Source organism: Lytechinus variegatus, chromosome 17, assembly GCF_018143015.1.
Source record: "Lytechinus variegatus isolate NC3 chromosome 17, Lvar_3.0, whole genome shotgun sequence".
Lineage (NCBI taxonomy): Eukaryota > Metazoa > Echinodermata > Echinoidea > Temnopleuroida > Toxopneustidae > Lytechinus > Lytechinus variegatus.
This window is the reverse complement of record NC_054756.1, coordinates 23,527,055-23,543,947: the sequence shown is the minus strand read 5'-3', so window position 1 is coordinate 23,543,947 and position 16,893 is coordinate 23,527,055. Positions and strand designations below refer to the sequence as shown.

General features: G+C 38.3%; 1 protein-coding gene across 1 annotated transcript; it reads right to left on the bottom strand.

Annotated features, from left to right (window-relative positions):
- Nucleotides 1–12,183: 12,183 nt before the first annotated feature.
- On the bottom strand, nt 12,184–16,693 carry LOC121430710 (SPRY domain-containing SOCS box protein 3-like). The gene is made up of 2 exons (XM_041628067.1): nt 15,626–16,693; nt 12,184–13,848 (listed from the first exon to the last, which is right to left on the bottom strand). The coding sequence occupies exon 1, from the start codon at nt 16,309–16,311 to the stop codon at nt 15,631–15,633; it is 681 nt and encodes a 226-aa protein (XP_041484001.1). The 5' UTR covers nt 16,312–16,693; the 3' UTR covers nt 12,184–13,848; nt 15,626–15,630.
- Between the last annotated feature and the right edge of the window lie 200 nt (nt 16,694–16,893).

The window sequence follows — 16,893 nt, the reverse complement described above, 5'->3', positions numbered from 1 at the left end:
GTGTTCTTTCCCAGGAGATAAAATTAATTATATCCCTTCTCCTCCCATCCCCCCCCCCCCTCTCTTTCTCTTTCACTCTTTCCCTCATTTCTGACACAACTATCTCGCTTGGCCTTCACATTCTCTTCGTTGAGCAACTTTGATAAACTGATTATTTTACTGAAATCTCATTTCACCGTCTGACCTTTGATTTTTGTTATCCCTCATTGATTTTTGCACCAGGTCCCCGCAACAAAAAGCCTAGTGATCGATCGTGGGGCAAATTTCTACAATCAAAATGCATGGATTATTGTGTGTGATCAATCCTAAAAATCAACCCACAATCAATAGCCGAGCTGTATGTTACAGGTCCCGGTTCTCTTCTATCGACTCGCATTATTCTCTCAATCACTTATAAAATACCCTCTATTTCTTTCACTTTTGTCTCCATTATTTTTGTGTATTGCTTCAATATTTCTGTTTTGAATTCCTTCCATTTCTTTCTGTTACTCTCCGTCACACTCCCACCCTTTCCTTGGCTCACTCCCTTTCCTCCCCCTTTCCCCTCTTTCTACTCTCTCGCCCTCTCCCTTCTGCTTATTCTCTTTCTCCCTCCCTCTTTTTCCCACTCACATTCCTTATTCTCTCTCCCTTCCTCTCCCACTCACATTCCTTATTCTCTCTCTCCCTTTCTCTCTTTCCCACTCACATTCCTTATTCTCTCTCTCACTTCTCTTTCCCACTCACATTCCTCTATCTCTCTCCTGTCTCCATCTCTTCTCTTCTATCCCTTACCCCCCCCCCCTTCTCTCTCCCTGTCTGTGACTTAATATCTCTTACATGGAAAAGACACACTGTGTCAAAAAATAATTCATAAATAACAACTTCACATAAGATTATTTCACTGTTGTGCTTTTTCTGTGATTTATTCCATTGTGCGTACATGATTTCAAAACAGGAAATGTCATTTCAACATGTATATTTAATGTACATTGAAACAAGTGTGTAACAAATGGATTTCATGAAAGTGTATGTCAAAGAAATCCACTAAACAAAAGTAAGGATTTTAAGAGAGTATTTGATTTGATCATGAAATTGAAGAATTTGTTGTTCATACGAGCAAAGAGAAAAAATATTCATAATCTTTGTTTCATCAAGTCAGAAAAAATAAAAGCAGCATTACAAATTAATACATTCATTCAATTTGAAAAATATATTACTATACTCAATAAATCATTTGAAGGAGAATGACATGACAAAAATAAACATTTGTACTCAAAAACTGGATTAACAGTTTCGCTACTCAGTACCGACTACAGTGTCTTAACATGGTTGATTGTCACCCTGCAGCTATAAAACTGGTGCTTTTTTGAGACATTATACAACTAAGGTTGTTTAAACCTGTGCATCTCACAAAATCACTTTGACAATTATACAATATTTACACATCAAGACACACCTGTCAATACAAACTAAGATCAGAAAGTGTTTCACATTCCCTACTTAAATTTCTATTGATTAGGTATCTATCTGTCTATACACGAGTTGTAAGAAGACAGTCCTCTCTACGACCACTGTACATGTACAATGATTGGGCGATGAGGGCAGCAGACAAGGGTCATCGCGACCCCTGCCCGCGGGTTAGAGGGAAAAAGTGTGTTAGTAAAAAGAATGAATAATACTGTGATGATACTATACTATCGAACGACACACATCGCGTGTGCCGTTCCTATACTATGTTAGAGCGGAAAAGGGTGCAGAAAAATATATAAACGGGTGTGCGTGTGCAGGGTATGGTGTTAGTTAACCCACTAAAACCCAAAGCTTTTTGTTAGTAAATATTAGTTGCTAGAGTGTTAGTAGAGATGTTAGTAAACCGCTAATACCAAATGTGGATGAAATCTGAACTAGCACATATATATTAGACTAGTCCCTTGTTAATATTAGGACTTGTATAATGGATGATTTTGATGTAGTTAGTAATGATATGAAAACTCATGTACTTCTTATGTTAGTATTGTATTAGTTCTGTTGAGATACACTATAAGCAAATGATGACAATGGTGTTTGGATGGTCAGATGTGAAAAGCATTATCATTAGAATTGATGGATTATTGTACTGTGCATCCCAATACTATTTTGGAGTTGAATTCCTTGCATTGTTTCACATACAAAGTATTCCAATCCACCCAAACATCCACAGCACTCTAGGAATGTTGCAGATGCAATGCTGGTAGAACATTCCTATGTGGACGTGTTTAGATTTACTCTGTTTTGACACAATTTTACATTGTGTTCCAGCATTATAATATGCAACATTATCTTTTTCACACTGGTAACACAAAGTAAACCTATTTTATTACTATACACATTGGTATGTTCATATTGTAATCCCTTCTTTATATTTCCAGTGTGGAATGGAATTATTTGTCCTACATAGACACAGCACACTGTTTCATATATGACCACAATTTTCACATGAGCATTTCAAAGCCAATACCCATAGCATGGCGAAATGGAAACACTGTGTTTCACCTGTGTGGCATCGTCCACACGTGGTCGATTAGACATCGTTCTCAAGGTTAGTCATGAGATTGGTTTTACAGATGAGCTTGTTGTTAGTAGTATTAGACTGATGCAAACCCTACTGGAAAGAAAAGTGTCACACAGTGTGTTCACACAGCAGGCCATGTTAAGATGTGATTCACAGTGTGAAAATGCTCAAATTTAACAGTTTGGACAAATGTTACACTGTCGCACCTATTAGCTCCATGGTGTGAGTGTTCATGGTGCGTTCACACAGTGGACTGTGGAAATTCAATTCACAGTGTGAAGATGACAACACATTGTGTTCCACACTGTGAACACACTTCTGGACATAATGTGGAACAGCTTTATTTCCAGTTGAGAAATGAATATTAGTACTTGATGTTAAGGTGAGCTAACTGATCTGTGCTAAGTTAGTATTCTGATGATGTTAATGACTATCATGGAAGGCTAAGTGATGTTAGTAATAGCAAGAATCGGTCCCCCGATAAGACTTGTTCATACCGGATCAAACTGGATCAAGCCAGGGTAGATGGGTTAACAAGAAAGATGAAAAATGAATAGAGTATGATGAAGTGCAGGGTGGATGATGAATTGATGGATAGATAGATAGGTATATGAAAGGGTGATGGATGAGGAGGACAGTGTCACTAAATTCTACAAAAAGAGTGCCTTTAGAAGACTCGGAAGCCATTTTTCAACCCCATGGAATATGATGATCAATGCGAAGAGCATGCACATACAACAACTATTAGAGAGAGAGCAAATCTTTTACAAATTGCAAACAAAATAACTAAATTGTGGTTTACACAAGACAAATAGCAAAAACACAGATGATTCTATCTTTTGCTGGTGCATAATGAAAATATGCAAATAATGCCTCTGACGTCATTGTAACATTTTTGATGTCATATTTTGATAGTCTAGTTACGAAACTCACAATAGCTTTGCAAAGATCATCATACCCTGCACAGTTGTTCCATTACAAGGAAGCTCTGACTATAAGTTTAATTTATGACTTCACACGAAATGATGCATTTCTATTTACATTGCATTGATTATATACACTTTTTACAATTACATGGCGATATTTCAACATTTTGCCACCACTGAAAACATTTTATACTTGTTACAATGGTGCAATGCATGGTTAACATAATAATAGTATAGATGAATGATAAAATGGTGATACAATAATCTAACATGTTGCACGCCCTCTAGCGACGGAGAGGACACAGTCAGAGCAGCTGGATTCAGCTGATGACGTCATCACGTCTTCAGGCATGCGCACTACAGCTACAGTCAAGAATGTCCATTTTTCTTGTTATTTATGATGTTGCACATTGCGTTCTCTCGGAATCGAGGTTGCCTCGCAAGGCAGAATAGTAAAAACAAAAAATCTAAATATACATATATATATGAAATCCCATCTGTGTCGTACATAGTAGACTTGAACGGAAAACCGCGGTAAACCGACATAAAACATGGTAGAGGACCGCGGCAAAACACCGCAAACTAAATAGCCGCGTTTTTACTCGCTCGTATCCGAGTTCGACCTGAAGAAATGCATTTAATTTTTCATTAATAACTTAACAGAACAATGTTTGGAATAGCTTTGGGCCTTTAAATCTCTCTGAGACGGATTGAGATCACTTGCCAAAACCATTATTTGTTTTTAACACGACCTTTAGGCCTATCCATCGGCGAGATTTCATCGACGCAATACAAATAATGATAATGAATATATGGATGACAATTTATCCTCAGCATCAACTTAATTTTGATCAGGCCAACATGCATTTGGATTTTACTTTTTGTATTTGCATTTTCACTGATAATAACAATAATGCCATCATATACGGCCGCTATAGATATGCATGCTTTAGTTTAAAACATGCAGTACGACTTTTCTAATCTTCTAATCTACATTAATGATTGCACATGCATAGACCCAAATGGCTGCGTTTTTAACGCAACCATAAAACACTTCCAATAGACAATAGCAACGATATATAATTCAATGATAAAGTGCAGTATAATAAAGATAATGTAAAAGTGCTAAACACATTCAAGGAAAAAAATTCTACTCTACTTACAATTTATGGCAGTGAATGGCATTTTCAACGCTTTAACAAGCATCGTCACCGACGTTGCCAGGGCAACACATTCGTCACCATGGCAACCGTCAGATGACGCGGCAAACACGTCTCAGAAAATTAAAATGCTCCCTTTCAATATAACATTTCCCGCCTACATTATCATGATTGATATACATTATAAAAGCACTGCTTCCATTATACAGTGTGGAAGTCATTAAATCGAACACGACAGAGGACCTTTGTGAGATTGATTTGAAATTGATTTGAAATTGTTAGCTGTAAAAGAGCAGAGAATTGCTGGGAATCGGTATCAATATAACAGTTAAAAATCCGTTTTATTTAACCTTTCATTGTTTTGACGTTTTCTTCGACGTGTGTTATTTAAGAAATTGGAGGACTGGTTTGATTCGATTGATGTGTAATGAAATGGCTGTCTCCTTTGTTACTATATAACATTATATTGAAAACATTCAACCTTTAAGAAGTAAATCGGATGAATGAAGAAGAAAAAAAATCACTTTTGATTAAAACAGAGCGACCTTGCAGTCTCTCCTATATCAACGGTGCGCAGTGCAATCAAAATAATCCTACCAAGAAGCAAACTTCGATGATAGAACTGAGTTGTTTGGTAAATTGCACAGCGCCGACCAACAAAAAAATCACCGTAAATTCGTTCCTTTAAAAGGTATTTTCACTAGATTTTCCAAGAACAATCAATGGGTATTAAAAGCTATAGTTTCGAGACTCTTTCGTTCTTTCCCTTCAAATGACATTAATCCATTCCATAACGATCACGGTCCAACTGCCCTTCTCATACTACAAAAAAAAGATTTCGAAATAAAATAACTTAAAGGCCTATATACTACAGATTGATAAATGCTTATTAATTGTAAACTGTACCTCTGAATGCTGATCGTCTGCTATATTATAAACATGCATCTATATTTCTAAAGTATATGACGTCTTCTAAAGAGAACGGAAAAATGTCAAGTCTACGATTATGATTAGGTGAAGAGTTACAGCATGACTGCAAACGACTGGGTTTGCAAGACTAGATACCCATCACCACGAATACAAGAAGTTTTTTTAGCACACATTTTGCGGTCCTCTGACTGCATTAGCTTGGAAAACACAAGCCATTATAGTCGATCACGACAAAAATTGAAGAATTCATGCTCATAAAAATTCAAAATTCATCGAAAAAGTTATGTCGATAAAATGGATAAACCATATACAGTCATCACCATACCTTTTTTGAGTGAACATCGAAATGAGAGTACTATGTACAAGATAATATTTACAAAACATTTCTTACAAGATATAGATCTACACTTTGATACATGAACGAGATCCTTGAATTTGATTGATTTTTTATTTGTTTTGTTTTTGAGCAAATTGTAAAAAATCATCAGTTGGCCTAGTTATTGTTATTTGTGAGATCATATAGCACTTACAGGAGTAACATTACCCCTGTTCATTTGAAAATCTATATGGCTGAACTTCATAAACTAATAATGATTCTGAGAGCTAAAAAATTAAATAAATCTAAAGCTAACATACGTCAACGAAGCCCAAATACTCCGTATAAGACATTCGGCAAGCCGAGCTTAGCGATGTCAACGAAGTAATTCGATTGACTCTTTAACGTTTTCTTTCTACATTATTACCAAAATGGAATGTATGAGAAAATAATATTCCTACCAAGAAGCAAACTTCGATGATAGAACTGAGTTGTTTGGTAAATTGCACAGCGCCGACCAACATATTTTTTTATGTATAAATCTGATTTAATCATTTTTTCTCTTTTTTCTCTTTTTTAATTGCACATTACCTAGCATGCTAGACTTTAAAAGCCATTTAAAACTCCTTTCAATTTTTTTATGTCTGATTTTTTTTTATTGATAAATATTGCACATTTTCCCATTTTTGTTATCCTCTTTCCACCGTACACTTTATAATTGATAGTTCGTCAACATTTAGAAAGTGCACATGTAGATTTGATGATATCAGATTGAAAAAAAAACACGACTTCAAATTTTAAAACACCATGGCTTGGCCAACATATTGCACTTAACTTCATGTTCACTATACTTTCTGCGACCCCCCTACCCCCCCCCCCTCATCCCCTGTACAACGTCGCTGAGTTGTAAATCAACAAAATGGAATGAAATTCACATAACATGAAACGCTAACAAACAAGAGAACCTAAAACAATCATACAAGATTATGCAGCTTTTTAAAATACAATCTACTCCTTTTTTATCATAAGCTGAAAAACAAAGGACGAAGCACTTTAAATTTCTTAGCCGATTTTTTTTTTCATTTCTCCATTCTCCTGAAATTTTTATTTAGATGCATCTCTGTTATAAGAAGTTTAGAGTTCACCCTTCCTTTCTGTCTCAGCTTGGTTTTTTCTATATTTTTTTTCACAAGAATCTAAAACATCACATCTACTCTACAAAAAGTGAAGAGGGACGGAATGTAGACCTCGGATAGAAAACCATCAAAGAACAAGTGATGGGCTAACAAATGACCCCCGGGGGGGCCACTTACATTGACGAGTGGATACCATGCGCGACCAAAAAAACACGTAAAAAGGATGTCTTTTTCACGATAGGGCACGTTACGTACGTAACGTGATAAGGGTGTCAAAAACACAAAAATAATGAAAAAAGGGTATCTATTTCGCTAGGAAAATTACGTGTTTAGGGTCGAATTTGCGGGATGATAAAACAAAATTAAATGTTTTATAAAGGATGTCCTTTTTGCCCCAACACTACGTGTTTAGAGTCCGATTTGCGCGAAGTGTAGAAGTGGGTCGTACTAAACCAAACAAGGTAAAAGCCGACGACCGAAGGAACCGTAACAATAAAACATTCCTGTACTTTTTTAGGGTTCATTTCAGGAATATTTGCCAAGAGTATCGTTTTGTTTCCAAGACTTGCTAAGGGTAGGGTTTCACACGCCAATACTTGTTAAGGGGTGTATTTTCAGAATATGGAAATTACGTGTTTAGGGTGCTTTTCGAGACCCCATGGTCGCGCATGGTATCCACTCGTGAATGGAAGTGGCCCCCCGGGAAATGACCGCAGGTGGGGTGTCAATTGGGTTTTAATATAAGCAAATCAAAGTTTAAATCACTACTTTTAAGGGCGCGGAGTTATTGCATTTTCAAAATGTTAGATTAACACCTTTCGTTGGGTGAATTAAACCATTGCCATTGGAATATAGCGTGATCATAAGTATTACCGAAGTATTACCTATAAAATTTTGAAAAAAGTAGTCACTGCCGACCCTTTTAAGTCAGGGTGGAAACCTTCAAATAAAACCCGACACATTTAGAACGGTGGGGGGGGGGGGGAACTCCAATGATAATCAAGTATCTCTCTGCTCGTAACCCCTGGTAATCAACACCCCCATCCTCCCTTGTGTTATGACCACACCCCCTGATCAAAGATGTTCCTCCGTCCGAAATCTCGAAAAACCTCTCCAATTTAGACGCAGCACCGATAAATACGACTTTTCCGCGCTGCATGAGGAGACGCGGAATAGACAAAGTCAATAGAGTTTATGTACAATAATGAAAAGACAATGAAGTTGAAAGCATTCCACATGTATTCACATGATAAACTATGGTGCGATGGATCACCGTTAATCATATAACGGAATTAGGCCGACATACATAGCATGACAGACCTCATTTACTAGTATTTCTTTTAAAATGAAACCCTTTTAAACTTTAGCATGTTTTTTTTGTCATGATTATTTTGAATGTAGTGCAGGCGTAATCTATTGAAAAACATTTACGACTGCTAAAATTTTGCCCTTCCCCAACGGCAATTATTTAAGGCCTATTCTTACCGTCCATATCCCGCCAAAATGAAAATATCGGTGTTTATTCACCAATGTAAGAGTTTTAGACAATTCCCATGCAGCAGTGAGTATATCGGAAGAGTGCTATTTACATAGTGTTAGACAAGATATAGCTTTAGACAAGATCGGTTGATAGATAAATATAATCTTTTCTCTCTTTTCTCTAAATTGGGCGGCCGTAAGAGACCGGTTTTGCCTGGTACATAGGCAAGTGTAAGGCAAGCTGTAATTTGTGATGATTTTCTGAATCAAAAATCCACTTTCATTTGTGCAGACTACAATCTAAACATATAGTTATAGAGAACACTATAAAACGTCATCGTGCATTGACCGCAGTCAGATCGATTTTAGTCGGTCGACACTGACCGGTCCCAACATCTCTGTTCGGTTTACTTTGACCGGTTATAGTTTTGCCGATCTCATCGATGTGACCGCGGTTCGGTTTGACATATCTATCTGGTGGGTATGTTAGTTTTGTTATTTTTTTTCTAGTTGTCTTTTTTTCGTGATTAATAATTACAATTCAGTACAAACTTAGATTCTGGTATGGTCATTGTGAAAACATGTATTCCAGACCGAGAAACTGAGAAAAAGAGCATAACAGATAATAAACTTGAGTTGTTGAAAGAACACATAAAAATACGAAATTCCGTATTCATTTCAAGATATATACACAAATTATATTATTAGTGAGGTGAAGAAGAAGGACCCATTTTACAATATATATTAAGCAGCGTTGCTATTTGATGATCTCTAAAACCGTGCAGATTAATTTGGCGGTAAATTTTGGATTACCTTTATTGGTGACGAAAAAACACGAAACCGCTCAGGGGTGATTTTGTAACAAATATGAAATTTCCATTTAAAAAGAAAACTTTTCAGTCCGCATTCTGCTTGTATTTATCAGAATTCTTGACGCATGTGTCATGTTTTATCATTTTAACCCATCATAACCGGATGCCACTGGCGCTATAAGCAAACGCGCTGTATGTGGTCCATTAATTCTTTCAAAAAGTCGAAACAGGGCCAATTTGCAATTTAAGAATTTTGTTTTAAAAATTGTATGCGGTTTTTAAGCTTGGGTCTGGTAACACACCAAACTCAAATTGAGATTCAAGCGAGTCAATTAACTATATAATTTTAGATCAATTCCAGTTTGAGTTTGATTGAATCTATTGCAACCCTTTGTGAAAAGGGCCCCTGGAAGTATGGAAATTAACTTCAATGTTAAACAACGAATACGTAGTACCATTCATCCTGTCCATATTTAAAGAGTTAGTAGAAATGTTAGAATAAATGTAAGTGCAGCATTCATGAGTCTAGCTAACGTATTTACAGAGTAACATTATTATGTATTATTTACAAATAACTGAACTATTTACAGGGTATATTGCACATAACCCGGCCGATTGTCTCATCGCATATGCCATTTTGCAGGCATTGAAATCTATTTACAAGAAAAGTCAACTTGACTAATATACAATGCTGGCGCATTTTTCACAATGCGACCTAGTTGGCAAGATTTTGTCTGACATTTTGATTTATATTTGAGATAAAATATGACGCAATCCATGAATCTATTTCTTTTAAGCCTGTGTATTTCTTGTTTAAAATTACATACCCAAGTAGGCCCTATCCCTTAAATTGCAATAAAATCAACGGATAGCACTGATATTGCATTGTTGATTATTCGAATACCCCCCACACCGAAAGATATTGAAATCAATATCTGAATGATTAGTACCTTTTCAGTCTGATCGCATTGTGAAAAATGGGTCCACTATGACTAAAAATACATGTACATGAGAACATTATAAGAAGAAAAGTGAACAAAAATAATAAAAATGTAATATCTAATGAAATCAACTGTGTCTTTATACTTTTAAAATTAGGCAAAGAAATGAAAAGATACCAAGAAAAAATAATGAAAACGAAAAGAAGAAAAAAGATACTGGCGCGTTGTTGGAGCTTGAATCTTCACGCATGCGCAAGTCCTGCGCAAAGGTGACTATAATAAGGCATCTCTACGCACCCTAATTACACATGCACACTACCTACAGTAAGATCTAATCTACATTTTTGTGTGTATTGATTGCTCTTCGGAACCACTTATGAAGGGATCTGCGGAGAAATGATCGAAAAATTGAAATTTTCCGATCAGATCACGCACCGATCCTGGCAAGCTTATTTGCGTTCTGTTTTATTGCAACTTTTCCTTTGATTTTTCTGTGACAAAAAAGAAAAATATAACTTCTACATCAAAAAATTAGAACGTCGAATCTTTTGATGCAGAAATGGTTTTTCTTCTTATCCCGACTTCCAACTGTATAATCTACAGTACTTCTTGTAGTCGTAAATCAAACCGATGCCGAGCACCAATGCTGAATTTTTATTAAATCCAACAAGTGGATAGACATCCTTAATTACCGTAATTATTGCACTTGTTTGTTTATTGTGGAGTATGACATTCTCCTCTATTATAATTATACCAGCCACTTTTCATATGAAGTTCGCAGCAGCATGCTTTACTAGACAGTACTTTAAACAATAAATGTGAAAAAAGGTAAACAAAAATACAATGATTGAAATAAAACATACGTGCATGGCCGAATGCAGCAAAGTCAAAAATTTTCAACCCCCCCCCCCCTCTTTTTTAAAGTTAAAGTCTCGAGTGCAGAATCCCACCCAACTGCCGGATACCAGATACTTAACTCAATTTAAAAAATGTACATATATATCACACTCTTCATGCTTCGGCTGCTTTGATTTGCCTGTACGCCCCCCCCCCGAAAATAATGCCCCGCAGACGGTTATAAATAAAACAAACATGATATAAACGAAATATATATGAAACAATGAAAATCAATAACACGTATATACACGTTATCTAAACTAATCTATTATCATTATCTAAGTCGGCTATCGTTTCTATGGCACATTCGAATTCACTTTTTTTTCCAATTTTCAGGTAAAGCAGCTACACGTTTTTCGAAAGTTTATTCAGAAACATATTTGAAATCTGAAATTAAATAACGAATATCAAAGTAGGCCTATAACGCTCAGTTTAAACTTGCGACAAAGGAATGACAAAAATATTGAGCTCATTCGGGTGAGATAGTTTGTTGAAAAAATTGTTCACTTTTACTTGTCGAGTGGTCTCTAGAATTCATTAAAATAGAATTAGAGGAAGTCGCACATGTTTGTCATACATATATGTTAAATCATAATAACTTTGCTATACCAGTAAACTCCGCATAAAAGCCTGCCGTTAACACAAAACTTCGAGTTATTATTTTCCCTTCTGTAAAAATTTACAAACTAAGTTGATTTTTTAATACACAAAACCAATAAGCCCAATAGCTTAATTGCGGTCTTGAGCTTTTAAGAATTGGTTTGAAATTTCCTAGGACTTTCTACTGGAACTCCATAACAGGGGCCGCGGAACCGGGGGCTTCAGCCCCCCCCCCCCCCCCACTTTTTTCCAAAAACGTAAAAATGGCCATATGATTGTGATTTTTAGCATGGTCAGCCCCCCCCCCCCACTTTGAAACCGTTCCGCGGCCCATGCATAAATATTCTCTAACTCAATGAACCGGAAATGTTTAAAGGAAAGTGTATAACATCTTGTGTGGCTGCGGCAGGCTAGCGGCACAAAGGCAAACTTGTTGGTGTGCACAAAATATTGTACCGGTATAATTTTCATAAATTATACCGGTATCCGAGGCACTACAGCGTTTTATAAGGGTAGGTAAAAGGCCTGCTGTCTTGGGAGCTTTGTTTCTCGAAGCTAAATTGTATTATGCTTCCTACAAACATGACAAAAGGTTTAACTTGATCAATTCTCTTTGTTTCACTTTTTTCAAAAGAGGGGAATGGCTCATCTGTATCGAGGGAGGGGTTGGGCGAGGACGGATTCACCCGATCCGTGTTTGTGTGATGTAGGCCTGCAGCTCGCCTTACTGGGATCTTTTTAGCAGTTTATAAAGGGGAACAAAGCCAACAGGGGCCTGTGGGATGCGCAAGGCTGGCTGCCCGCCTTCCAAGCGGCGGTGGGCGAACAGCCCGGACGTCGGCGCAGGCAGGCGAGCCCCTAAACCGACGCAGAGGGGAAATTATATTAGATTGGGATTTCAGAAAGGAAGTTGGGCTCGCACTTTCTGCCGTCCTCGTTCAGTCTCCCAATCAGCAGCTGGCCTTTGTTCGTACTCGTGATCGTGTTATTATGCAGCCCTCGTCTCGCCTCAAATTGGATGTCCAGTCTATAGGCCTACTGGCCATCAAGCTGGATGGCTGGCCGCCGGGTCGGTGTAGAGTGAGCGCAAGGTGGGGTCAGCGATGGGACCACTGCTACAAACAAAATAAAGGCCTTTGAGATGCCCCGGGCTTGAATATAAAGCGCGTCTTCTTTGCCGTTACTCGAACGACGTCTCACCTATTAAATTAGGCTGTGATCATGGTGATGGACTACTTATCAAGCATGCAGGGGGAATAAAGAACATGCAATATCAATATCAGATGAAAACCCAGCAGAAAGACAGGTTGCTGTTGCCTCGCATCGCACGCCATATGTCACCACATGTGGAGTGAGAAAGCGAGACGAAACTCTCGACCAATCAGCGTTCACGCTTGGTCGGCGCGTGCGCATTGGTCTCGAGTCTCGTTTTCCCCATAGCAACAAACATACATGGCACACTTTTGTCTGTATCCTTATTTCGTATCAGCCGCACTCGTCTTTCTCTCTTTCCCAACGGAGACGAGACATTTACCATTACACATTGCAATTGCAATATCAAACATTACTTTTGCCCCGCTTCGTAAGGCTTTTGCCAACATTGCTCGTATGATTTATGAAACGAAATGGTGAGCGTGCGAGGCATGTGCGAGCACGAAAACGTAAAGCGAGGTAATAGTACAAACATGTTGATGCCATATTTGCTTAGCTACCTGAGCCCAAGTGCATTTCAATGACAGAATATTACCATGGTAACGGGTTAGGCACACAAAAATGGTTACTGTTGAACTACTATAGATATCTATACTACCGCCCATCCGATGGTCGTGGTAAAATCGAGGTGGCTGAGAACTTGCTGGCGTACTCTTGGCTGATGAAGTCGACGAGACCAGTAGACCACAATCTATCTGATCTTCAGACCCCGATAGCTGGCTAGACAACCCTGGTCTGGTTTAACTCTGGAACAGCCTCGCGGTCTATCCTCATCACTGGGTCCATCGACCGGCTCATCCGGGCATCTGATGTCAACCAAGGCATGGTCGTTCCTCGACAATTAGGAGGTTGAACGCGTCATCGATGACGAAACTAAGATGCAGCATCACAGAGGTCTTTCACAATCTACAAATGAGAAAAATTACAAAATATCTATCTTGAAATAGGGCCCATATACTGCTATATGTACAGTCAATTCTTTTGGTGACCAGAAGGTCAATAAAGCCTTTCATTTTGGTGGCCCTTGAACAGTATTCTCGTACAAATATATGTATATGACTCTGAACTGAATACTTTTCTACACATGATCGCTTTGTCTCCCTTAGCTGGCCTTTGCAGACAGGATTCAATCATTTCAATGTAACAGTTCCTTGCTATTTTCCTTACATGTTATGATACAGGCCGAAGCATGGTAATCAATATTTACCAATCTAGTAATTGATTTATGTGTATATACTAAAACCCCACAAGGGTGTGAATATTAATGCATTTTATAGTATAGAGCCCCGTGCAGGGGAATGCATTAAACATAATGGCACCTCATAATTGATAGTATAAACACTAAATATACTGAAACTGAAAATAATCAATGATGAATATTGATTAACAAGAAATCTAACATGACCTCTTTTTTAAGCTTACAATGAAGAAATATTTCAATTAATTTACATTTTACAAATGAAAGGTTTTTTCAACGAAAAAAAATAAGGCTAATATGACCTTAAAGAATTACATTTGTACAAAAACAAGGTCATACAAAGTATTAGGCCAATGACGATTAGAATTAAAGAATTCGAATGTGTGTGACTGGCTCCGCCAATCTGTGATGACACGATCTTTTCTTTGTTTTTTCTCTCATATCTCACAACCTGTTTTTTTTTTTATAATCCAATTCAAAATCAAAGAATATATTATCCGGCATGACAAGGTTGCAATTACACTAAGTATTCCCACACGGCATGGGACGCCCGAAACAATGGTGAGAACTAAAGCACTTGTCATTTATATTGCTGGCATTGTCTCCATAGTTGGATGCAGTCTTGAGAGTGTGTGAGAAAGGCGAGGTCCACACACATGGCGACAGATATGAGTTTTATTCACCTATACGTATAGACGCCGTTATTATGTAGGCCTATCTTCGTGAATTATTTCACATGTGTTTGTCGGCTGTATAAAGTACACAGACATACGATATAAGTAACCATAATAATCGTGATATCTTTTCATTTATTGATTTTTAATTGAGTTAATGCCTCGATAAGAGCAGAAATTTGCTACATATTTTAATATTAAGATCCTACTCTGCATTAGATCTTCCGATGAAAATATATATGAGTATTGGCGTCGCGTTTATAGACTAAATGATATTTGCAGGCTTTTGTAAATTTTAATTTGTAAAACAATAATTCACTTAACAAATTCATTTCACTTAGGCCTATGCTTTACAAATAATTGTTTGATTTACGTCCCTTTCGAGAGTGCCAAAGTGAGAAGTTACGTACTTGAAATATGCACATGGAAAAGGAATATTGACTATTTGTCGAGTATATATTCAATTTTTTTATAGTCATGTGATAATTACAAATACAAGTATGCGAGTGACAACCATTAATGTTTTTGGACAGGAGGAAATACATCTGAATGATTACAAGAAAGATCACACAAACATAGCATTTCAGTTGATTTTTTTTATCGTATAGGTCTACATGGCATAGAATAAAATGAATAATAGAATAATCCCAGTTTTGTTTCGAGGTCGTTTGATAAATAAATGCAAACCAATTCAAGTAAGATATGTTGTTGTGAATTAAATGTAGCGTTACATTCTGGGACTTACTAGGCTAATGTAGAGAGTGTAATTTTGTTGTCAAAGCTGATCATACGAATAATTGAATTGACTTACCTCGTTCACATTGAATCCAGTATGATGTTCTTGAGAGCATTCGGTATTGGCAGCATGTGAGCAAGCTCCTTCTTGGCGATGCTCGTCGCGATGACGTTTCGACATCGATCAAAGAGCGAAACGAAGCTTCGTCGAGCACGAACAAGCGTCATCTCCGTCTTCGCCGCCGTCGAACAGATGATCGGGTAGAGGTCGTCGTCGGGTTTGTTCAAATCCTTGCTCGCCTGGCCCAGGAGTTCGCCATCCTTGAAGAAGGTGAGCGTTCCTTTCCGTCCGTCGAAGAGGATGCCGACGGTGGTCAAGGTGTTCTCGAGAAACGGTTGTGTGAACACGGTCGAGTCGCCGTTGTGCCAGAAAGTACCTTTGTGTGAAAGGCCCCAGCTCTCGTTGTTTTCGCCGATGAGGTTGATGAAGGAATCGGCATGCAGACGAGCCTTCGGAGAGCCTATCCCGACCATCATGCTTGTACCGTAGATCCTCGGCGCTACTTCGATCTCCCAGTAGTAACAGTGACCTTGAAGCAAAGGGCGTGTCCCCCGTACCCCGGCTGCTCCGATTGACCAATTCGGGTGGAAGAAGGCTGTTTGGTTCCGGGGACCTTTCAAGCATACGTCTGGGGACTTGTCCTCGGGGTTCCATCCCCAACTATCTCGGCAACTGTCAGTCAAGGGTAACGTCGACGCCATATTGTCACTCACTTGCAATCAGATTCGTGCATATCAGGGAAAAAATAGTATGGCCGTCTACGGAGAAAGAGCACGGCAACCACCTTGCGTTGAATATTTCGTTTGACGGGCGAGTGATGTTTAGTTTCGATGGATGCGGTGTCGATACTAGGCTACAAGGAGTCAGAAAAGGTGGAAAAGACGATAGAAACTGAGAGGAATTATTCTAGTTTCCGTCGATGGTGCTTCCATGGGAGCAAGCCCGGCCGGGACGGGCTCATGATGGGGTCTAAGGCCGATCTATGCCCCCATCTGCTATTTATCTAATCCCGGCAACATGGCGAAAGACCTCAGCCCCTTTTGTCGCAAGCCGATCGAACTGATTCGCGTGCCGTCGCGTGCCACTCGACACGACTCGAGCCGTATCCGAGGTCGCTGATTGGACAACAGAATCTCCTCGCGTGCGATTCGGCTGCATGTATAATAAGCAATTGACGACTGCCAGTAACTCTCTGCCCCTACCCGTAATAATATCTTCCCTCATTTGCATATCTCAATATCCGTTCTTCGTGTCCTTTTCGCCGTTTCTCTTATCCTTAGAAC

Excerpts from the sequence above, each read along its gene's own strand:
- LOC121430710 (XM_041628067.1), bottom strand. The coding sequence starts at position 16,311 with ATGGCGTCGACGTTACCCTTGACTGACAGTTGCCGAGATAGTTGGGGA.